At 43.2% G+C, this 24,842-nt stretch overlaps 1 protein-coding gene across 1 annotated transcript in view; it reads left to right on the top strand.

The window, feature by feature from the left end:
* Nucleotides 1-24,842, top strand: part of LOC147707494 (CD109 antigen-like) — a 502,391-nt gene that overhangs the window by 33,433 nt on the left and 444,116 nt on the right. The window contains exon 2 of the mRNA XM_086926510.1: nucleotides 19,593-19,759. Within this exon, the coding sequence (XP_086782636.1) occupies nucleotides 19,593-19,759 (167 nt within the window). The remainder of the gene's footprint in view (nucleotides 1-19,592; nucleotides 19,760-24,842) is intronic.

Genomic DNA, 24,842 nt, shown 5'->3' with positions numbered 1-24,842 from the left:
AGGCGCCTGAACTAGTACTGGGACTTCTGGGAGTGGTAGTGTTCTGCTTCCGGTGGTCGGCGGCCATTCCCCTCACGGCACTCGGCGGACCCGGCAAGTTACTGGCCCCAAGACAACTGGGGGGCCAAGCACCAGCAAAGGAAAATCGACCCCAGCAGGTATGTGCAGGATAACAGGTCAGCGCGTCCCGTGCTGCGGAGCACCGTTTGACATTTTGAGGAGGCCTGGCTCTGCCTGATGACTCCAATGGCAGGCGCCTGGGCTAGGACTGGGGCTTCTGGGAGTGGTAGTTTTCTGCTTCTGGTGGTCGGCGGCCGTTCCCTTCATGGCTCTCGGCGGACCCGGCAAGTTACTGGCCCCAAGACAACTGGGGGACCAAGCGTAAGCAAAGGAGAATCGACCCCAGCAGGTATGTGCAGGATAACAGGTCAGAGCGCCCTAGGCCACACTCTAACACCTTCCTCCCGAGTCCCACAAGTAGTGAGTGGTGGCGTCTGCGGTGCTTCAAAATTCTGCTTGCCACCACATAATTGAGCAGGAGCACTGGTAAACACCGGTCCCTCTTCACAAGCAGATGCCGGACCCCCCAAGCAGACGGTGGTGTCTGCAGTACTTCGGAAAAACTGCTTTCCACTTTGCCGCTTTTATTGCTTTTGCCGGTACTTCAAACTTCTGCTGACCGTGATTGAGCAGGAGCCGGAGCGCTGCTTGCAGCCATGTAATGAAGCAGGAGCGGCGTCTGCAGTACTTCGGAAAACTGCTTGCCGCGTTGCCGTTTTTCACCGCTCTGCCGTTTTTACTGCACTTCTCCCCCTCGCAGCCTCTAGTGCTTTTTCTCCATTAATCCATTAATCAGACTTTTGGCATTGGGAGCTGCGAGCCCTCGGGAGCCAAGACGTGCTGCAGCCTCACAATTTACAACCCACAAAAGAAACTCTACACAAGGTTATATAAAAAATAGCCTTTGCATTATCCATAAAACACATTCAAACACCATCACATATATACACTGTGCCAACAGGTACTTGTCATGACTTCACAGGTATTATATACATCAATAGTCCAATTGGGCCACTGTCATAACATTGCATACATCACAAGGCCAATCAGGCCACGGTCATGACCATTACAGTTGGGGAAAACCAATAACTATTGGTAGGATCGCCCTTAGCACAAGACATTATGCATAATCATACTTAGTAGTGCGCCATTGCAAACATTTGCCGCAGGGCACATACCATTACCCCTGCACACATGGGGCACCCGTTCCTGATAAGGGCCCAGTATGAGCACCAGCAACACAACCGAATTTCAGGGCCCTGTATGAGGAAATTAGAGGGGGCAGGAACACATTACAACATCACAAGCTCACCTGCGCTCTTATCTCCCAGCATCCTGTTCTGCCCTGCACAGGTATTTCCTCACAAATATGCCACAAGAGGCAGCCGCTCTGGATTGTGCGGCGCAGTTGCCGGACCACAAGCAGCATTCACCCCAAGACCACGTGGGGATATGGTGCCGCCAAAAAGAAACTGTCTCTCCCAGTCAGACCAGCCCAGCAGTGGGCTATGCGGCAGCCCGATGCCTCCACTGGATCCTCTCAGGGGGAAGGAATGGGACTCCGCTTGGTCCACTCCCCCCTCATTCTAAACCATCCCTTGGTCAACTGCAACAGCTCCCTGCGAAGGAGGAACAGGACCCGGAGCGGAGTATTTGGCAGTTTCACTCTCGGAGGGTGGCCCCGCCCACAACCAAGCTTCGCCTCTGCCTGGCTTCCAGGTGCTTCGCAGGCTTCTGGCTGGGTGGCCTCTCCTCCCAGGTCTCCAGGGAAATACCCGGAAGGTGTTTCTGTGCTGATTCTGCGCTTCCTTGCAGCCAGTGGCCATGTAGCTGAGCCCTGGCTGCAGAACCAAACGTCTGGCAACAGACGAGAGGGCAGCACTTTCCCCTCCCCTGCTGTAGGGCAAACTGCGCTCTTCAGTTTTCTTCCTGAGCTGCTCTGGGACAATGCCCCTCCCAGACACCAAAGGTAGAGCACTCACCACGCGCTGGATTCAGAGGGCAAAAACCACTGAAGTACATATCAGGGAACCCCCAATGCATTCCTAAGAGAGGGCAGCCACACAGCAGTTAGGAACCAAATAGGCTGTTTGTCACTACCAGGACATGCCACCCAGTTAAGGCACATGCCCTAAGTTTTACCTACACCGCACCCTGCTCATAGGGCTAGCTAGGGGTGACTAATATGTAGTAAAGGGGAAGTCACAGACCTGGCAACTACTTTAGGTGCCATGTCACAGCGGCAGTAAACAGCACGTGCAGGCCTTGCAGCGGCCTGAGACAGGTTAGAAAGGCTACTATGGTGGGTGGCGCAAGCAGCGCTGCAAGCCCACCAGTAGCATTTAGTTTGCTGACCCTAGGTATATGAGATACCGTGGTGCAAGAGACTGGCAGGTAAATTAAATATGCCAAACAAGTGTAGAAAAATCTTTCCTAGTTTACCATAGAGAGCACATGCACTTTAGCACTGATTAGCAGTCAGATAACCACCAACAACAGGACAGAAAAAATACAGGAGGAAGGCAAAAAGGACTGGGATGACCCTGCAAAAAATGCTAAGTCCAACAATGAGGCAAGCCACTTGGTAATCTTAACAACAGCCTTAAGATGCAAGAAAATGGCAGTGACAGGGGAAATAGAAAGGATGACAGAACACTGCTATGCCTTTCTCCTGCAAAAACAACTGAACAAAAGCCAATACTGTGACTTCTAATTAACAGACCTTTGGTTTCTACACAGAAAGAGTTAAACTAGGCGTGAGTTGTAGACTGAAAGATCAGTTAGAATAAATCACTTGTATTTTTCATATATTTTCTTGTAATTTTTGTTGGTTATGATTCACCAAATTGCACAAATATTATAGAACAAACAATACAAAGGAACAATTTCATAAAAAAGACAATTTCATAAAATACACACTACCTCAATAGCTTTCATACATTGTTGATCAACATTAACAATCCAATCTCACATTCTCAAACTTACCACACATACACATGTCAATATTTACAATTGAATAGCGCAAAAAAACAATTAGTTTACACCAGAGATACTTTTTGATTGATTTAGTGATTTTTAAACACATCAATGATTGTCTAATAAAAGGTAATCTTATGGTGTAGAAAGGCGGCTTTCTACACCATAAGATTACCTTTTATATCCAGCTCCAAGGTTGCTCCTCTAGTTAAGAAGCACTCAGACGGCAGAGTCTGCTTACAGCATTTATTTGATACAGGTAAAGTCCATATGCTGCTATTGTAGCCACTCTGACGTGCCTAACTCGTTTCAAAATACTTTCTTCTTCAGAGGCGTGGCTGGTGAGTGCAATTACGGGTCGATCCAGCATTCAATTAGTACATCGCGCGCCCCCAGATGGGCTGTCTGTATGAAACTGTGCAGTGCTTGCTGGTAATAGTAGTGCCTCATTAATCCATGATGGCTGCACACTTAATTAACTGTTTTAGGTCTTCGAGAAGGCCCCAGCATTCAGAAATCACCTTTATTCATCTCTGCAGTCCCACATTAAGGTTCGATCGTTATCTCACCATATCTACATACAAAGTCCTATTTAAACATTTTAATTACGTATTTGTGTGTGTATGTTTGTGTGAATGTGTGTGTATTTATATATATATATATGTATATATATGTATATATATCAAACACTCCAGGAAGCACTGAAAGGAAGGCCACAGGAAGCTTGGTAAAGTTCATTTAATAAATCAAACACTTGCCAGCAGTCATTGCACAAAGCTCCAGGCTTCTTCGTTTTATTTCTTTGCCAGACGCGTTTTAGGATATATATGTATGTATATATATATATATATATATATATATAACGCCAAATCTCTCCAACAGAAGAAATCAGAGGCCAGAGGGGAGTCCATAGAAAATGACAGCTTTATTTAACACTTCCCAGTGGCAGCGAATGTATTTCGGCAATAAGCCTTCCTAAGCGCCCTACACTGCATGGAGCCATTCCTCGTTTTTCCCAAGTCCTGCTGTTCAGTTTTAATCTTGCATGCCCTATAATCTCCTCCAACATCCAATGATTGATTCAGCACATCTGTTGGTCGTTTGCGGTAAATGCACAGACCGAAACTCCCAGAATGCATTATGTTTATGCATCTGGGCTGGCGGCATAGTGGAAAGTGAGCAAAACACGTTGGTGCGGGCATGGTGATGCGGTGCAGGTAGCTGGTACAAATTTCTCCACAGCAAATACCAAAGTCCACGGCCACCTCCTTGGGTCCCCTCGGACTGCTGCAACCAATGCACCCAAGACCGCAATTGAGCGGGGGCAGTCACGCGACAGCATAGCGCCCTAACGGAGGTAGAATACCTCACTCCGCTCGTGTTGGCCTTGGTAGATTGGTGGTCTCCAGACTTCTCGATACCTCGAGTCAAGTAGACACTGTAAACAGCATGGTGCCAGTAAAAATCCGGGACACTTGTTATAGCAGGGCAATCTGTACTGCACCCCTGGCCGGCGCAGAGTATATAACGCCACATCTCTCCAACAGAGAAATCAGAGGCCAGAGGGGAGTCCATGGAGAATGACAGCTTTATTTAACACTTCCCAGTGGTGGCGAATGCATTTCGGCGATAAGCCTTCCTCAGAGCCTTGCACTGCATGGAGCCATTCCTCGTTTTTCCCAAGTCCTGCTGTTCAGTTTTAAACTTGCATGCCCTATAATCTCCTCCCACATCCAATAATTGATTCAGCACACCTGTTGGTCGTTTGTGGTAAATGCACAGACTGCAACCCATATTGCATGTTTAGCTCCCGCTTTTTGCCTGATGTGATCTTGAACTGTAAGTGCACTGGGTCCCGGCTAACCAGTTCCCAGTGCCAGATCTCTTTCCCCAGAACTGTACCACAATAGGGACAACTTCAGTTACTCCTATAAGTCCCTAGTAAATGGTACACCTGGGACGTATGGCACGGGTACTAAGGTGGGTTCTCTGGGGTGAAAGCATTGATTGTGCCACCCCAGCACCCTCTCACTGGGACAATGAACTCTGCCACTGCAGGCTGCAAGTCTCAGTGCAAGAAAATCTATAGAGTCGACATGGCCATGCCTCCCATGCACTGCATAAGATATAGGTAAGCCACCCCTACTGCAGGCCTTCAGCCCTTCTGCACGATAACCTATGTGTAGGCATATCTGCATGAGCAGATAAGCCCTTACAATATCCAGTCTACTCTGTGATGTAAGTAAACAGGGAAGCCATAAATATTACATTGTCGGGAAACTAGTCAACATGGGTTTCCTAGCTCCATGATGGCTTCACTGGTTTCTAAATTGTTTGCTACCAAAGATCTTGTCTTAATAAATCCTCACTGTTGCCAATGATAGATGTATTAATAAATTCACACAGGAGACCCTTTTAGAGAGTCCCCTGAAAACCTACCATGCTCTGGTGTGGTTATTGACTGGTTTTCATCAGTCTGTAACCACCAACTTGTATCTGAGTTCATGGGGTGAGACCCTGGGCTTTTGTGAGGACAGAGACAGAGCCTCCTCTGCGAAGAGGTATTTCACCCCTCCAGAACAGGATGGCTTTCCTTGGCGGGAAAGCTTCAAAGGCCATGCCGCCTTTTTGATCCAAACCAGGAACCTCCAGATAGTGAGGGAGGCCAAAACCCTCCTTATCTGCTCCACTTTTGCCAAGAGGAAAGGTGGGGAAACTAGTGACACTAGTAGGTGTGCCTACCCTCAGTCTGCACCACCCCTAAGGATGGGCAGGCGATGGTTGAAACCTTTCACTTTCCACCACCCTGAAGATGGGGAAAGTAGCCTATCAGTGTCAGGGATATGCCTACCCCTACATGGGGTGAGCACATAGAGGGTGTAGTCACCCCACAGATAAGCAGCCCTTTGGCTACTACCTAGATCCCACGCAATGGCCCACAACTTTAGTATTTAGGTGGCTTCCAGGACTTTGACTGCAGATTCTACTGATCTAAAGAAGGAAAATGAAGAAGATGTGCTGCTGATCCAAGAACTGATCTCTGCTGCTGAAGAAACTGTAGCCACTTCCTGTCTGCTGTGAAATGACTCAACAGCTGTGGTCTTCCATCCCTACCTGGAACCTGTGCAGCCTCCAAGAACCCTGGAACCATGCCTGCCTTGGGCAATTGCCTGAAAACTCCCTTTGGACTAGTGGTACTAGTCCTGGGCACGCAGCCAATAAAGACCACCACAAGTTGAAGACCGGCACGGACTGTGTCGACGTGATTCACCTTGTCAACCTAACATTGCAACAGCCAAGGCTTGTTGATTGCCAGTCTGGTAACCGACCCCTTCAACGCACCCAACAGCCAGAGGGATCCTCACAGTATCGGTGACCAACTATAGAAAGAGCCCCGCTCCTGTGAGCCTGTACCTGCTTTCTGGTGGCATTGACTGCTTGAAAGCAGCCATTTGGGCATGACTGCTCCAACCACGATGGACTGCCCTCACCACATCTGTAGCTGAATGTCGCCAGTGGTGACTTGCAAGTTCTAAGCTCAAACAGGTACCTTAGTATGCATGGTTAAGCTTATTATTTTCCTCCATTTTAAAGCCAGAATGAAATTTGGTTCCATGAGCTCAGTTAATAGGCTTCATAGGTTTGACAGCAGCTTTGGAGGGCTCTCCAACTCCATTATTAAGGTTATTTAGAGGGAAGAAAATACCACTGGTGTTATATGGGGCAGAGATTTGAGTTTATATGTGCAGGTAATCTGGCTTTTGCTGGACGGTGCCTCTCCAAACTTGATAGATAAGTGTCATCAAAACCTAATACAAACTTTGAGGTTGTAACTCTACAGTACTTCATAGGATCTGTTGGTACCGATACAGAGTCTCTTTTTTTTATTTATTCCCTTCAAGTACAATTTAAGTTTGTTAGTGCTTTGGCCAGCACTTCTCATTAAGTGGCATTCAGCATTAATTCCTATGTCTGCATTATTTCTAGAATAATCCTAGAAGACTTACCAGACTATTGTAAGTGTTTGCCAGTAGAAGCACTTGGATTACTTGTTGTCATGATGAAGGACATCCCTCTGACAATTTTGGAGAAAACAGGCAATTACTATATGACATCTTGGAGCGAGCATGGTGTCTTTTTTTCAACTCTCTTGTACACCTGACCGTTGTTTACTCATTTTTGCCTCGTTACCCATCTGGTTCTCATTACAATTATGACTCACTTAAGTCTTAAAGACTGATCTCAATTGAAGAAAAGAAGTGCCTGTGAAGAGTGCTGAATCCAATTAAATAATAAAGCAAGGTAAAGTCCCAAATCCTAATGAAGGTGAACCTATTTCAAAGAATTACACTATATATTGACCCCATTGATAAGCGTGTCAGTAACTTCCCTGAAGCCAGCTTGCTCTCCAACAGTCTTCAACAAATTCGGAGTTGGCTATTTCATCCAGGGGGATAATGACTGCATAGTATATTGTTTGCTTTTTCCACTGATTGAACGCAGGATCTATTCGTTCTCCTGTTACAAGTATAAAATGACCCATATAGCATGAATCTTTAACTTCTTTAATATAAATAAATATATATATATATATACAGGAGCTAGGCAGTCCTTTGCAAAACAAAAGATCTAAAGACTTAGTTATGTGCTGACAACGCAGATAGACCTTCTCTTAGAGCACTGGAAATCAGCGGATGTTTGATAATCTCTACAATAACTCCATCAGTGCCCCTTATACATCTACCACATGCAACACCCCAAATAGGTCCACCTCCTGCCCTGTGTGCATGCTCCAATAGCTGCACAGTTGCCCCACGGATGCAGGTTATTTGGTAAGTGCAGAATAGTCACTTAGGGGCCGAATTGAATGTCGGTCGGAAAGCCTCCGACCGACATCCGCGGTTTAAATTTCGACTGCCATATTATGAATATGGTGGTTGGATTTCAAACCGGACGGTCAATCTGGTTGGATTCCGATGGGCTCAAGTTACCCGTCGGGCAGTTGGAGACTGGCCCGTAATCCTGATGGACGGCGTTTCCGCCATAGCGATTACGGTGTTGGTTTCCAACAGGCATTTCATGTCAGGCTTTCTGACATGGAAAGCCTGTCAGGAAGCGACATTGGGGCTCCTTAGCAGGGCCAATTTCACCCTGTGTCCTCCGGTTAGGGACTGAGGGGGCACCTAAGGTCCCCCCTGGTAATCCCTGCACCATGTGGCAGGTACTCTGAAGAGCCTGCCATGCAGTGTAGGGATGAACAGATACTCCTTTTTGCAGGTGGGAACTTGTGCAGTCACATTGAAATTGCGGTGTCAGAACGCTAACCGGAGATAATGGTTCCAGTGGACAATGTAATTATTAGCAATGCAAATATGCACAATGGCAATAGGAATGGGTTAAGTAATACAATAACAACCGATGATCAATCAAATGCCTGTATAACAAACAACACTAGGGGTTCTGCTCCAATTAGCTTCCTGTGAAGAAAAACAAGGGAAACCCTACTCAAATGGAACCAGGGTACTATATTTTTTTTTTGATTTCAAAGTATTTTATTTATAAAGAAGTGACAAAGAATAGAAGGTACAAAAAACAATACAAGTGATACAATTGAGTCAAGATAAACACACAATCAGAGGCTAAAATTGAGGTGTAAGCAAAGTAAATGCGTTCAAAAATAAAAATAGCCTGTTATAAATAAAGGAACTAACTAGGTAAAGGCTATCATCAAAGCAATAAACAAAAGTATCACTATCAGATTTTAGAAGCGGGGACAGGGGAGGAAATAGAATAAAAGAAAGAAGAAAGAAAGAGAGAGCGATAGAAAAGATGAAAAGGGATAGAGGACAGGAAAGAGAAAGAAGAAGAAGAAAAAAGAGGAAGGATTCCCACCGGACTAACCCAACACGAAAAATCATAAGACACCAATTAGACAGACAAAATAAAAGGAAACTGAGCAACCAACCCTTTTGACGACAACTCCATATAATCATCCAAAGCTTTCCAAACCCCACTAGAGATAGATGGAGAGAGATGAGCTTGATCAACCGAAGTGTGAGCGCTGCGCAAAAAGGAGACCCAAGCCCACCATGTATGGTAAGAAACCGCAGAAAAGGATTTCCACTCCATAAGTATGACTTTCACCGCAACAGTCAGAAGGAGATCCATCAACTGTAATTCCATTGGATCTAAGGGGAGAGGATTAGGGGCAGCCAATGGACCCAATAAAATTAAAGGAAAAGAGAGTTGGAACTCAATACCAAAGATAAGAGAGAGATGTTTATGAATGAGGTTCCAAAAAGGCTGAAGCAGGGAACATTAAAAAAACATATGCTGAAAATCGCCCGCCAATAATCCACAACTCCAACATAAATTGTCATCTTTAAGATTGAGCGAATGTAGGTGAACAGGCGTCCAATGAAGGAGGTTGACAGAGAAAAATTTAGACTGCATTAAAGATGGGGCGATTTTATTGCGAAGAGAGAGTTTACCAATCAATTGCCAAGTATCTGAGGAAATATGATCCGTAACGTCATGATCAAAATGGTGTAACCATTTTTGTTGAGCAACCGTATGTGCAGGTAATGAGGCAGATGATAAAAATTTATAAATCTTGGAGGCTACGTGACCAGATTTAATCCAAATATGAAAAAGAGAAATGGTAGAAGAGGTAGGATGAAGACGTACCTTAGCAAGGGCCACTTTAATTTTAAGAAAAGTATAAAAATCAAGGTATGTTAAAGAATGCTTTTGAGCCAAGGTGGAAAAGGGTAACGGCTCATCAGAAGCACCATAAAGATGTTTAACAAGAGAAATCCCTTTAGCCGCCCAATATGACATGAGGGTGGGAGTAATGTTGAGTTTAATTTTAGAATTCCGCCAAATAGACGACCACCTAGTTTTATGTGATGGGATTGCCACTTTCTTATCTATTCTCCTGACCGCAGCAATTGTATCAAGAATTATAGAATGAGAAAACAGGATATGCAAAGTAGATGTGGTGCAAAAAGAGGCAGTAGGCAAAGGAGATGCTAAGTCCTGTTTTATTAGTAGCCAAGAAGGAACATGAAGAGATGGAAGAGAGAACCATAAAGCACATTGAGAGGCCAAAAAGGCAGTTTGGTACTTTTCCCAATCAGGAAAATTGCAACCTCCCATATCACAAGGTCGTCGCAAGGATTTGTATGCAAGTCTAGCTCGTTTGTCATTCCACAGAAATTTAGATGTCAGAACATCAATTTCATGAAAAAAGGAATCTGACAACTTAACCGGAAGCATGGATGAAACAAAATTAATAATGGGTGTGATCATCATTTAAAAAGTCTGGAGGCGACCCCACCAGGAAATATGTTTCGGGGACCATGTATCCAAAAGACAATGCACTTTAAGAAGAGTCTGGGATTCGTTATAGGCAGTAGTGGCATAAAGGGTAGAACAGAAATAAATACCTAAGTATTTCAGATGTGTAGACTGCCATTTAAAGCCCGCAGAACCCATATGAGAAGGGGAACAGTAGGCATTCAAAGGGAACATTTCCGTCTTATCTTTATTTAGGGTATAACCTGAAACCGTTGAGAAGAGGGAAATGGTATTTGAAATAGCAGGTATTCCCAAGGCGATATCGTCTGAAAAAATAAGAACATCATCCGCGTAGGCAGCAGTTTTAATACAGTGAGGCCCAAAAGAAAAACTTTTAATGTCTGGATGTAACTCAATTAGTCTTAGAAGAGGATCAATAGATAGTAAAAATAAAAGCGGAGATAAAGGACAATCTTGTCTAGTGCCCTGACGAAGATTAAAAAATAACGACGTAGCACCAATAACTCTAATGTTAGCTCTAGGTTGAGAATATAAGGACATTACCATATTAATGAAGGAGTCGCCAAGGTTGTGTGCACATAAAACAGCACGAAGAAACGGCCAAGAGACCTTGTCGAAGGCCTTTTCAGCGTCAAGGGCCAGGCCGCGGCAGGAAGTTGAGACAGTTTAGCAGCACCAAGAATATGACAAAAAGTGCGTATATTGTCTCGCGCAAGACGTCCTTTCACAAAACCGGTTTGAGAGGGATGAACAAGATGAGGGATAAACGATTCCAATCTTTTGGCCAGGATTTTGGCAAAAATCTTAGCTTCCATGTTGAGAAGAGAATTAGGACGGAAGTTTTTGGGATTCGAATGGCCTTTCCCTTCTTTTGGGATCACTACTATAGTAGCTTCAGCCGCAGTACCAGAAACAGACCCATCTTTAACAAAAGAATCAAAGACAGATTGCAATTTGGGAACAAGCGCAGGGAGAAAGGTTTTATAAAATAAAATAGGATAACCATCAGGGCCCGGGGCCTTGCCAGATCGAGTAGCTTTAATTGCGGAAACAGTTTCCTCAGGGGAAATCGGCTTATTTAAAAAAATACGATCATCCTCAGAGACCGACTGAACCGGAACCGATTTTAAAAAGTCCTGACACTGGTCAAAAGAGGATTGATTAGAAGGAGTATATAATTTATTATATAAATCACGAAAAACTTCAAGAATTTCCCCAGTTTGGAATTTTTTAGATCCCGAGTGGTCAGTGATAGAAGAAATTTGCGAGGACTTAAAGGAGAAATCTTGAAATTTTAATGTAGCTGCAAGAATCTTCCCAGCTCGATTTTTTAACAGTAATTTTTTGGATTTCTGCGCTTGTACTCCAATATGGGCTCTTTTAGTAACAATAGTAATATATTTGTATTTTAGTTGTTTTATTAACTGTAAACAGGATGCATCCTTAGATTGCCTAAAGGTGGCCTCCAGAGTTTTAATTTCAGATGATAAATCTGTAAGTTCTTTTTTAATGTCAGAATTTCGTTTGGACATACATTTAATAACTTGACCACGGAAAGTGCATTTAAACGAATCCCAGAGGACGATTGGGGAAGAGACAGAACCTTCATTCTCATGGAAAAAAGTTTCCATAGCCTTAGAGAATTCAGTAACCTGAGTAGCATCATGCAAAACTTCTGTATTCAATCTCCAGGAACGAGCACGTGATTTAGGTGCAAAGGATGACAGCGTAAAAGTAACCGCAGCGTGATCAGAAATCAAAATAGGATGTATAAGCGGAGAAGAGGAGGACGAAACAAGAGAAGAATGAACAAGGAGATAGTCAATACGAGAAAAGGAAGAATGAGGTGAAGAAAAGAAAGAAAAGTCACTACCAGTGGGATTGTGAAGACGCCATATATCTTGAAGCTGAGTGAAGGAACACATGTTAAGCATTTGTTTGTGGGATTTAGGAGGGCGAAACTGAAATGCTGAATTCCTATCTAAAATAGGGTCCATTGGTAAATTAAAATCTCCGCCAACAATAAGATTTCCAGAATGCGGGGTATCATTTAATTTTTTGGTAATCGATTTCCAAAAGGTCGGATCATCAATGTTAGGAGCATAGATATTCATCACATAAAGATCATTATGTCCATCCGACAATTTAGTTAACAACCAACGACCCTCAGAATCATGATCAGAAGAAATTATAGATAAGCCAGAATTCTTTGAAATTAATGTAACGACCCCATTTCGTTTGCCAGAGGCATCAGAGCAGCAAACATCCGAAACCCATTCCTTCTTCAAAAACAGCGCCTCTCTGGTAGAGACCTTGGTCTCTTGAAAAAGGACCAGGTCAGAAGAAAGAGATTTACAATAATCTAAGATTGTTGACCTCTTCACCGGATGATTTAAACCCTTAACATTAAGGGATAATACATTCAAACCTGGCATGGAAGTACATAAAAAAAGAAAAAAAGACACCATGGATGACAGAGAAACAACCAACCTCACAGAGACAAGGAACCAACCAGCAAACATAAGGAACGAAAAGGGAGTATCCACGTGGGTAATCCGAAATAGAAAAAAAGACAGAAAAGAAGAAAAGAGAAAAGAGAGAAGAGAGAGAGGAACCAGTAGGGGAGGCCTAAAAAAGACCAAATTCATACTAGGGAGAACGTGGAAAGGCGAGCAAGGGACCCGTACAAGGAGGAATATTAATTGTTATCAATAGCCCCAAGAATATATCCAATTGATGGCATTAAAATAGAAAATGGGAACAACCAAACTAGCAACGAATATCAACCTAATATTATAAATAAGCACAAAGTAACCAGTAAATTTGTACAATCACACTAAGTTAATAATCCAATATCAAGAGTTATACCTATACTATGTATTAATATCAGACAATCTGATTAGGAAACAAAACAATATGGTAAAGCATGAAAAATAGATAAATACATGAAGATAATTATGTATATCCTAAAAATAAATATTCAATTAATGAGCAATCCTTAACTGCATAACGTTAACAATATGTAATTGAAATTGAAAATGTAGAAACATATAGACATATAAGAAAAGAAAGGAAGGAAATAGGAGAATAGAAACGAAGAAGAAAGAGAAGAAATGACACATATGAGAAAAAGAAAGGTAACTATTAGTAATAGACAAGAATCAAGGAAAGAAAAACTGACCTGAAATGAATATTGAAATGGAATACAGACTACTAGGGCTGAAGAGAAGATAATGAAACTGAAAGAATGACAGACTAAAAAACCAGCAAAAGAGATATGTAAGAAAGAGTACAAAGAGGAGAAAATGAAATAGATAAGTAGAGTAAACAACATGACTCTGAAAGAAAAAAAGAATATGGAAAGGAGATATGTTAAGGAGAAGAGTGAAATAGAAGATCGAGAAACCTAAAGAAAAATAAATAGCAACAATAGTGGAAAGAGAAACAGATAAGAAATCTAAAAAGGAGAAATCCAAAGAAGAGAGATACATAGAGAAGACAGTGCGGACATAAGGAGAGAGGAAAAACTCAAGTGACGTAGTTGGAGATTAATACCGAAATATTAGATCAACAGGAGAGAGATGAGATAATCTAGGCATACAGAAAACCACCATCAAGGAGCCACAAGGAGACAGTTCACGTGCCCGAGGCACCAGGATCCTGCGATGTCGCTCTTTGAATCTCCATCTCTATCTCCAACTGGTTGTCCAGGAATGTAGCTAAGTCAGCCGGCTCATCGAAAATTCTGGAACGTCCTTTGTAAGTAATGCGGAACTTCGACGGACCAGAAAACGAAAAGGGAATGTTCATCTCAGAAAGACGTTTCCGAAGATTAAGGAAGCCCTTTCTCCTTATGACTGTATCTCTGGCAAAGTCCTGAGAAATTGAGATTCGATGTCCTTCCCAGACGACATGTTAAGCCTTCCGCATATGAGAAAGAATCTGTTCTGTATGTTGATGTCGCAGTGGCTTAAAAATTATTGCTCTTGGCTGGGTTGCCGATTTAGACCGAAACGTTGGAACACGATGTGCTCTTTCTATCTCAAATTCTCTCTGGAATGAGATTTGTAAGGTGTCAGGAAGCCACTGATATAAGAACTCAATCATAGACGAAGATGATTTCTCTGCATCTTCCGGCAGACCAAAAATGCGTAGGTTAGATCTACGATTACGGTCCTCCTGCTCAGTGAGATCTCGTCGCAAGGCCGCCATTGAGCGCTCCAAGTGGCTTAGGGACCTGGATTGTTTCTGCATACCATCCTCTGCACAACTGATACGTGACTCCGTAGCCGATACACGAAGAGAGAGGGCTTTGAAATCACTTCTAATAGCAGACACCTCCACTTGCAGTAGATCTGTATTAGTTTTTGTTGACTGCGCAATATCATGCACTTCATTAAGGCGCGTTAATATTGTGCCCAGAGTGGAGTTAGTGTCTGACTGAGCAGACTCAGGCGTAGGGGACAATGACTTAAGTCTTTTAAGCGAAGTGCCAACATCCTTAGAGTCTTTGTTATTCGAGGAACGGCCCATATTTGCAGCCATGAAGGAACAGTCTTCAAGAAAAAATACACAGCCACTTGAGGAAAAGAGGAGAATAAAAACTGCGTAGTCTGCACCCAAAAAGAGAAATACAGCACACTGAGCGTAATGGACGTCAATTAAATAATAGCGGCGGACTTATATGCAGGACAGGCACCAAATTGAATGATAGAGCCTCAAATACAGCAGGAGGTCACAGCAAAGACATCGCAAGAAAAAGAGCGACACCAGTAATAGACAGCTGCACTGAGAAAAAACAGAGCGTGGGCAACTTAATATCCAGCCAAGCAGCAAAAAAATAGCAGAAAAAAGAAAGAAATGTTACCAACTTCAGGCATCGTAGAAGAAATGACCTGGACAGCCACCACAGCCGGCAATAATGTATCCAAGGCGGCACTTCTGAAGAGAAATGCCAGCTGCGTCAGAAGCGGGAAAATGGCGGTCGCCCGTGAGGGAATCGAGCGTCACAGGAGCCTGACAGAGAAGACATTCAGCTGGTGGCAGAATTCTCCAAAAACGCCGTCAAACAACTCCCTGCATATTCCGCCGCAGAAGAATGCCGTTTCTGCACGAAGGGGCAGTCAGGAAGCGGAGGAAATAATCCGACGGGACACTCTCGCCTCGGAGCTCAAGCGCGACACGCCATGCTGCAGCGGCGTGCAAGCCACGCCCCCGGAACCAGGGTACTATATAAACAGAAACAAATGTTTCTGTGGGGAACCCCAAAAGTCTGTCTCCAGTTGTAGAATGACAAGCATGTCAGCCCCTTCCACCTTACTGGACGCCCGTCTGGGTCACATGTGAGTACCCTTCCTATACTTTCACTTCCTTGTGGTGCACTATTGTCACTCAGACAGCAATTCCCACTTTTTCTATACCACAATTTGTCACATTCTTTGTAGGTTCCACGTTCACTGGGGACACCATGCACCTTTTTTTAATACAATCTGATGTTTCATATAAAAAAAAAGCTGAGATTACAAACATTGTATGGTATATCGTCTTTTCTTCTCTTTTGGACATCTACTTAACCTGTACCTGTACCTATTGCCATTGTTCATATTTCCATTGCTATTATTTACATTGTCCACAGGAACCTTTGTTTCTGTGTATATAATACCCTGGATCCATGTGAGTAGGGTTTCCCTTGTTTTTCTTCAAAGGAAGCTAATTGGAGCTGAACCCCTAGTGTTGTTTGTTATACAGGCATTTGATTGATCATCACTCAGTTGTTATTGTTTTACTTAATATAGTCCATTGCAGTGCAGGGACTGAGTGTCCATTTACTAGAGTGGAGTTTTAGTACTCTAAAGTATAGTTTCCAGTGTCATTGTTAAAAGAAATGGCAGTGTTTATGACATATTGCTACCCTTGGCCTGAATTACTGGAGGTCAAAAATGGTCTCCAGGTTTAAAAGTTTTAATTGTGCATGTGGTGGTGTTATTTAATTTATTAGATGGCATCATCTAGAACACGAATGGCAGGTGACCCTCATTTGAATGCAAGTGCAATCCCAGCCATGACACCAGTATGATGCAGCGGCTGCATTAGGTGAGGGGTTTCCCCAAGATCACCCATTGGGCATGTGAGGATCCCTGCATTGCTGTTCATCATCCACCATCCTGCCTCTCTGGTCCCATAGCTTTTAAAAATGGAAACACATTTCAAAAGTTCCCTGTTGTTGGAAACGTGTGGCACAAACCTGCCTTTTTCAGTTTCAGACAAACATTTCACATGCCACATACACGCCTTCAGCCAGCACTTGACATATCAGGCAGCCTTGCAATTTTATTAAAACTTAATGGCGCTCATTTTACCTACATTGGAAAGCTGACTGGCCACCATCCTCATGGTGTTTACTTCTTTAATTTGCGGTTAAGTTTTCTTCGCTGCAGCATGGATTTAAGCCCCGAGCTACCTTGCTATCATAAATGTAGCATGGGTGTGCCCCCTTTAATATCAGACACGAGTTGTGTTCTGCAAAGTATATACAACTCCAAGAATACATTCAGCTATAAGGGCAGGCGGAGTGGTGAAACTACAGAGTCACTAAACCATTTAACTGCACGGATACTAGTTGTGCATAAATATGTTGCCATGTGTAAATTATTAAAAAACAGAACGGTTATGCATTAACATAACAAAGTTAAAAAGGTCGAGTTAAATATTACGGCTAGCATGACCCGTCAAATGTCAGTGAGTTTTTAACTCACAGAGCCTTTTTACCAACCAGCTTGGGAGAAGTCAGATGACAGTGTGTTTTACTCAGGTAGCAAAGGTACAACCACAAGATGTGTAGCATGGGAAAGATCGTGCACGATTCTCAGTTCACTGTACACCTTCCAGACCACCCAGTGCGGTGGAGGCCACTGCACAAGTGAGGTACACTAACTCTTCAACTGCAGACGGATGTTTCAGACTCTGACTGTTATGGAAACTCGAAATGTACTTTTGATGTTAAATGAAAGATACTGTAGACGACGTGCATCTATCGTGCTTTAAACTCTTATTCTTGGCTAGGCCTCTGGAAAAGGATCTGTTTTCAGGGTGTTCAGCAACACATGGATATCGAACTCAAAGTAGACACACACCCATATACACACCACAGACCCACATTCATATACACTCGCCGCACATGCACATATGCACCACAAACATACACACACACACACAAAGCCAGCAAGCACCATCTAGGCACACACTATTTCTGACAGGCATATGCTGGTGCTCTTGATATCCCTTAAAGAATCTCTGGGAATAGCTCTTTAAAATAAAACAATAAAGGAATGATATTTGTGGCTCCACAGCTGTCCGCACCATGTGGCTTGGGGTGAATACTGTAGTACGTGGAACCCAGAAGGTGCAGTAGTTACAACGAGTTTCTTCAGATTTAAGTTTATCATGTCCACCATGCACATGACAAGAGACTCGCCCAGCCCAAGTATTAATTGCCATTCTGGGCCTTGCAGTTTTCTCTTTCCTCATACGCATTGCCGACTCCAAATACTGAATGCAATGCTGACTGAAAGAGCTACTTGACCTGTAAAATGTGCACCCTCCTTTATCAGTTAACAACGTAGACCCATACTTTCAAACGTTGCTAAGGTTATTTTTCGTGATTTGAGAGGGGATACACTTTGTCAACAGACCCGGCCCCCGAGAAGCAACAAGCAACAGACGTATAGGAGGAGCCCTTAACCTCGGTTTCCTGTGTTCAGTCAGCAAGACTCCGAGGATCGATCCGTGGCTAACTGCTCTTTCTCACTGGCCCCACCCACCACTCTTTTTCTGCAGCCTCCTCTTCTGCTACTATTTGGTTGCCTCAAGGGAGGGCTGGACGTCTTTTCTCTGCATCTGGTGGTGGGGTGGAGACTTGGCAAGCACCTTATTGGTGTCAGTATTTTCCTACGGTGCGTGTCATACATCTCAGTAAATTAAGCATCTCCATACATTACTGCCTAAAAGCCAGGCATGATGTTATTGAGTTTTTTTTATTTACGCTGTGAGCTGAAATACCATTCCAGACGGTTTTGTGTGCCCTGTTATTTACTGAACAAGCCTAAGCGAGAATCCAGTGGGTTCTGTTTTGATCAGAATAAAGCTCTCCAATGACATAGACCAGATCAGGCTAGCCCTCTGCATCCCCCGACACAAACACATCACCCAGCACCTACGTAACCTCCACTAGCTCCCCGTCGAGAAGAGAATCACTTTCAAGAGTTTCACCCACACCTACAAATGCCTCCACAACACCGGACCCCAATACCTCAAAAAAAAGAATCTCTTTCCACGTATCCAAAAGAAACCTCCGTTCCGCCGACCTCGACGAAACCCCACAAATCCGGAAAGCCGGAACAGATGGAAAGGCCTTCTCATACCTCACGGCCAAGACCTGGAACAATCTCCCAATCTACATCAGACACGCCCCCTCCCTGAAAATTTTTAGGAAGACACTCAAAACCTGGCTCTTCGACTGATCGAAGCTACACAAACCTCAACCCCCCCCCCCTGGCCTTGGGACCCTCACGGGTGAGTAGCGCAATTACAATTCACCTGATTGATTGATCAGGCATCTAAAACAAGTAGATTGTCAGCTACTGGTAGCTATACAGCTACCTGTAGGTAGCTTTTCTGTTTGCAACCTGCTAAATTAGAAACTTTTGCTTGGTTGAATTAATATACCTATATCAAAATTGACAGTGTATATTTAAGATGATAATGTGCTTTTTCTAGAACTCACGCTGATATCAGGAGAAAAATGGCTGACTTAAAAAATATATTTGGCATTGTAGTAAATATATTGTAAAAACTGTAGTTTTGGGGAGACATTTTACAAAAGTTATTACCTTGGTACCAGAGGCCTTGCAGCTGTGGCTGTTATGTATTACTTATGTAGAGGCATTGCAAATTGCCGAAGCCCTTTTTACATTACTACTGGCATTCTGATCAACTTAGATGATCATTGGTGGTAATCTTGCATATGGTGGCCACTAATGTAAACTTGTCTAACTTGCCAGTATTACAACACTAATAATAATGGTAGGTCTCTATGTGTTTCATTGGAAAATAAGTAGCTCTTGTTACAGAAAAGGTTGGAGAACCCTGGACCTTTTGAATGAGTGTTAATTCTGCCTTGGTGCGCTTTGCAGTCCTGTAAAGACCGGTGACGCTAACTGTCAGGCTCTTTTTTTCAGGCCGTCGTACTACATCACAGCTCCCGCCTTCCTTCAACCTGGAGTTAATGCAACTCTTGCGGTACACTGGTTTGGTGCCAACTATTCCACTGTCAATGTGTCTGCTGAAATCCGGCCTAGTGGTTCAAACCAACAGCTGGCGTTTGGTCAGAAAATCTTCACTAATGGTGAGATAATGTTAATTGTGTTGAAATGAAGTTGCAATGGGAAGCTGTCCACGGAGATGGGGGAATTCAGCTAGCTTTGATTGGCGATGTGTGCAGGACTGAATGTAAGTGCTTGATTAAATAGAATCAAAGAATTAAAAAATATATATATATACACATATATATATATATATATATATGTATACACATATACACACAAAAAACAATGTCGCCAAGCACACAGAAATCCAATGTTGATGTCATGATTTCAATTGTATTTTATTCAATCATATTAGACATGCCCCTTTGCCAACACGTGTTTCGTCTATTGCTGTTCCAATCACAGCAGACTTCGTCAGGGCTTTGTATTTGGTCTTATTATGACCAACGTACAATTGTTCAGATCAAGAATTTTCATATAGTATTCATGCGTATTCTTAGAGTCCTTTTTTCTTTTGCTAGTCATTAGTGTGGTGGTAAATGCGAACCTGTCGATGTCGGTGGCGTCCTTGGTGAGCTGATGCACACACTGTCTGCTGCTGCTACTGCTGATGTTGCCTGCTCCTCCTTCTGGGATAGATGCAATCCTCGCTGAGGTGCAAAAGACTTTGTTTCTTTCTATCTCGGCATGGATGGCTCTGTGCTAATCCTATGCTTAAAGACTTTGATAGAAAAGCAGGCATTCAAGGTGGACAGATCTAAAGTGTCGTAGGTGTTGAGGGTGCTCCATATAGGAGCTGCTGTCCACCTAAACTTGAGAACTACCCAGAGTTCCCTGCTTCTTTTTTGCATAGCTTTCTATGTAAATATATATATATATATATTCACTGAAAAAACCATAGGTTAGAGACCATATATAGTTAGCTGGACATTTTATTGACATAAAACCAATGAAATTCCATATATAGTTAGTTGCACTAACTATATATCGCGCACCCGCAATCCACTGCTGATGATGTCACATATTACATCATTCATGACATGGTCAGTGACATCACTGATGACATCACTGATGACATCTCAAATGACATCACTGATGACATCACTGATGACATCTCAAATGACATCACTGATGACATCATCTAGTGTCTGTGTGTTTTTGTAAAGTTTAAATATGTTTTACATATTGAAGAATGAGTGGATGTATGGAAGACTGAGTGTGTGTGTGGCTGGCTGGGAGGTGTGTGACTGTGCATATCAATGTGTACTTGTATCAGTGATTGTATAAGAGAGTAAGTATGTGTTAGTATATGTGTGAGAAGTATGGTGTTCTGTGTTTAACTGTATAGATGAGGAAATCGAAGTGTGATTGATTCTTCACAGGACTGACTAGGTGTATGAGTGCATATGATAGTGTTGTAATAATGAGTGACTGTATGTATGAGTGATTGTATGAGTGAATGAGTGAATGTGTGTGTAGACGTAGGAATCAGTGAGTGCGTATGTAGTAACTGGTATTGGTGTGTCATGATGTCATCAGTGATGTCATTTGAGATGTCATCAGTGATGTCATTTGAGATGTCATCAGTGATGTCATCAGTGATGTCACTGAAGTATGGTGTTCTGTGTTTAACTGTATAGATGAGGAAATGGAAGTGTGATTGATTCTTTACAGGACTGACTAGGTGTGTGAGTAACTCCATGGATGAGTGGCAGTGTGTGAGTGTCTGCATAGGTGTATGAGTGCATATGATAGTGTTGTAATAATGAGTGACTGTATGTATGAGTGATTGTATGGGTGAATGAGTGAATGTGTGTGTAGACGTAGGAATCAGTGAGTGCGTATGTAGTAACTGGTATTGGTGTGTCATGATGTCATCACTGATGTCATTTGAGATGTCATCAGTGATGTCATCAGTGATGTCATTTGAGATGTCATCAGTGATGTCATCAGTGATGTCACTGACCATGTCATGAATGATGTAATATGTGACATCATCAGCAGTGGATTGCGGGTGCGCGATATATAGTTAGTGCAACTAACTATATATGGAATTTCATTGGTTTTATGTCAATAAAATGTCCAGCTAACTATATATGGTCTCTAACCTATGGTTTTTTCAGTGAATTTTCAAGGTTTTGTAAATGCAAATTCCTAACTATATATGGTCTATAACCTATGGTTTTTTCAGTGAATTTCATTGGTTTTTTAAAAGCTAATATCTATAGCTGTAAAATATATTCTTTATTACGTGACGTATCACGTAGCCACGTGAGACGCCTCATGACGCGTCGCATAACCGTGACGTATTGGTTCTGCAGCGCAAACAAAACCCGTAACGTAAGCGTGCCGGAGCACGCTTACAGATATATATATTTTTTTAACCTTAATTAGACAAAATCCACACGTGCACATATCTTGAGGCCTTGCAAAGGCACATCAAACAAACAGTCCCTACAATTTTGCCAAGTTTGCTGGAAATCTATTCCCTTAATTTTCTTTTTACTGTTTCTCTTGGTTTTCCCCTTGTTACGCTTACCGGGACGCTACCCGGTACGCGAACCGGACGCTCCAAAAACACAAGATGGCGGACTCCCGTTACGCTGCCGGTTAGCTGCCCGGTTCGCGTACCGGGAAGCGCCTCTACCGCGAAAAATCGCGGGGGACTTTAATATCCCCCTCATCAATCCTAGGGGGTCAGGAGGGGTTTACCTTGCCCCCTTTCCTTCATTTCCCCCTTCTTTTTTCACCACATCTTGTCTCTCGAACCTACCGAGAGACAAGATGGCGGCCGCTCCGGACTGTTTACAATGTTGACAGCTACGCTGCCGGTTAGCTGCCCGGTTAGCTGCCCGGTGAGCTGCCCGGTTCGCGTACCGGGACGCGCCTCTACGGCGTAAAATCGCAAAATTTTTTGCCCCGCGGGGCACTTTAATATCCCCTCATCAATCCTAGGGGGTCAGGAGTGGTCTACCTTGCCCCCTTTCCTTCATTTCCCCCTTCGTTTTTCACCACATCTTGTCTCTCGATCGTACCGAGAGACAAGATGGCGGCCACTCCGGTTTGTTTAGAATGTTGACAGACACCGGAGAGCCAATCAGATTCGCTTCGCGAAGTTCCGTTACGCGTCAGGTACGCGAACCGGGGCGCTAACCGGAGCGCTGTCACAGATATATATATTTTTTTAAACGTTAATTTCTCAAAATCCACTGGAGCACATATATTGAGACATAGCAAAGGCACGTCGGGCAAACCATATCTACAATTTTGCCAAGTTTCATGTAAATCTATTCAGCCGTTCGAGCTAAAAGTGAGTCCAACCGCCCTATGGAAAAATGAAGGGGAAAAACGCGTTTTGGGACCCCCCTTTGTTCTCGGCCCCCCCTTGACGAAACCCCACCAAATTTTTAGGGGCTGCTCAGAAAAAAAATGTGCCATTTTCCTGAAAAAATTTCAGCCAATTCCGTCCACAAACGCCAAAGTTATTAGACATAGAATTTTCAGAAATCCCATAGAGAAAAAATCCTAACTATATATACCCACTGGCTATCGCCAGTAGGTAATATACATATATAAACATATGTAATCTGCATATCTATATAAATATAAATGCATGCATACATATACATATATGCATACATATGCATGTTATTTACATGAAAGTTTTAAAAACACTAATAAAAGCAAAGCTAAAAAGCCACCTCATTACAAACAGAATGGCTTTAACTTAAACGAGGGCGAGATCTATTGCATTTTCAATGCTTGTTTACTTTGGTTCTATCAAGAAGGCATTCAGATGTGTCACACATTTGCCATAAATTCTGAATGTTAGCACTCTAGTTGCTCATTAGATCGCTGTAGTAAAGCTAGTGCTCACCAGGGAAGTCTGCTGCTAATCATGGTTTGCAGCCATTTTCCCGCATTTTTTATCCCGCAGACTTTCAGTCCGCATACCATTATCCCGCAAGGTCATTGAGCTCGCATACCATTATCCCGCATTTTTTCAAAACGCATGTGCATTTATCGCGCATGCCTTTACAAAGAATTACGTTTTAAAGGCATGTATGGTAAATGCATTTGCGTTGTGAAAACCACGATGACGAGAGAGGTAAGTGAGTTTGTGTTAATTTTTTCGTGGGTTAGTGATTGTGTAGTGTAGTGTAGTGTTGTGTAGTGTAGTGTTGTGTTAGTGTAGTGTAGAGTTGTGGTGGTTGTTTAGTGTAGGGTCATGCTGGGCGTAGTGTTTTAGGGTTTAGGGTTGTGTTGTAGTGTTTGCGTAGTGTAGGGTCATGCTGGGGGTAGTGTTTTAGGGTTCAGGGTAGTGTTGTAGTGTTTGCGTAGTGTAGGGTCATGCTGGGGGTAGTGTTTTAGGGTTTAGGGTTGTGTTGTAGTGTTTGCGTAGTGTAGGGTCATGCTGGAGCTAGTGTTTTAGGCTTTAGGGTAGTGTTGTAGTGTTTGCGTAGTGTAGGGTCATGCTGGGCGTAGTGTTTTAGGGTTTAGGATAGTGTTGTAGTGTTTGCGTAGTGTAGGGTCATGCTGGGGGTAGTGTTTTAGGGTTTTGGGTAGTGTTGTAGTGTTTGCGTAGTGTAGGGTCATGCTGGGGTGTAGTGTTTTAGGGTTTAGGGTAGTGTTGTAGTGTTTGCGTAGTGTAGGGTCATGCTGGGGGTAGTGTTTTAGGGTTTTGGGTAGTGTTGTAGTGTTTGCGTAGTGTAGGGTCATGCTGGGGGTAGTGTTTTAGGGTTTTGGGTAGTGTTGTAGTGTTTGCGTAGTGTAGGGTCATGCTGGGGTGTAGTGTTTTAGGGTTTTGGGTAGTGTTGTAGTGTTTGCGTAGTGTAGGGTCATGCTGGGGTGTAGTGTTTTAGGGTTTTGGGTAGTGTTGTAGTGTTTGCGTAGTGTAAGGTCATGCTGGGGGTAGTGTTTTAGGGTTTTGGGTAGTGTTGTAGTGTTTGCGTAGTGTAGGGTCATGCTGGGGGTAGTGTTTTAGGGTTTTGGGTAGTGTTGTAGTGTTTGCGTAGTGTAGGGTCATGCTGGGGGGTAGTGTTTTAGGGTTTTGGGTAGTGTTGTAGTGTTTGCGTAGTGTAGGGTCATGCTGGGGGTAGTGTTTTAGGGTTTTGGGTAGTGTTGTAGTGTTTGCGTAGTGTAGGGTCATGCTGAGGGTAGTGT

The sequence above is a fragment of the Lissotriton vulgaris genome, chromosome 6 (assembly GCF_964263255.1).
Source record: "Lissotriton vulgaris chromosome 6, aLisVul1.2, whole genome shotgun sequence".
Classification (NCBI taxonomy): domain Eukaryota; kingdom Metazoa; phylum Chordata; class Amphibia; order Caudata; family Salamandridae; genus Lissotriton; species Lissotriton vulgaris.
This window is presented reverse-complemented; position numbering and strand designations above follow the sequence as displayed.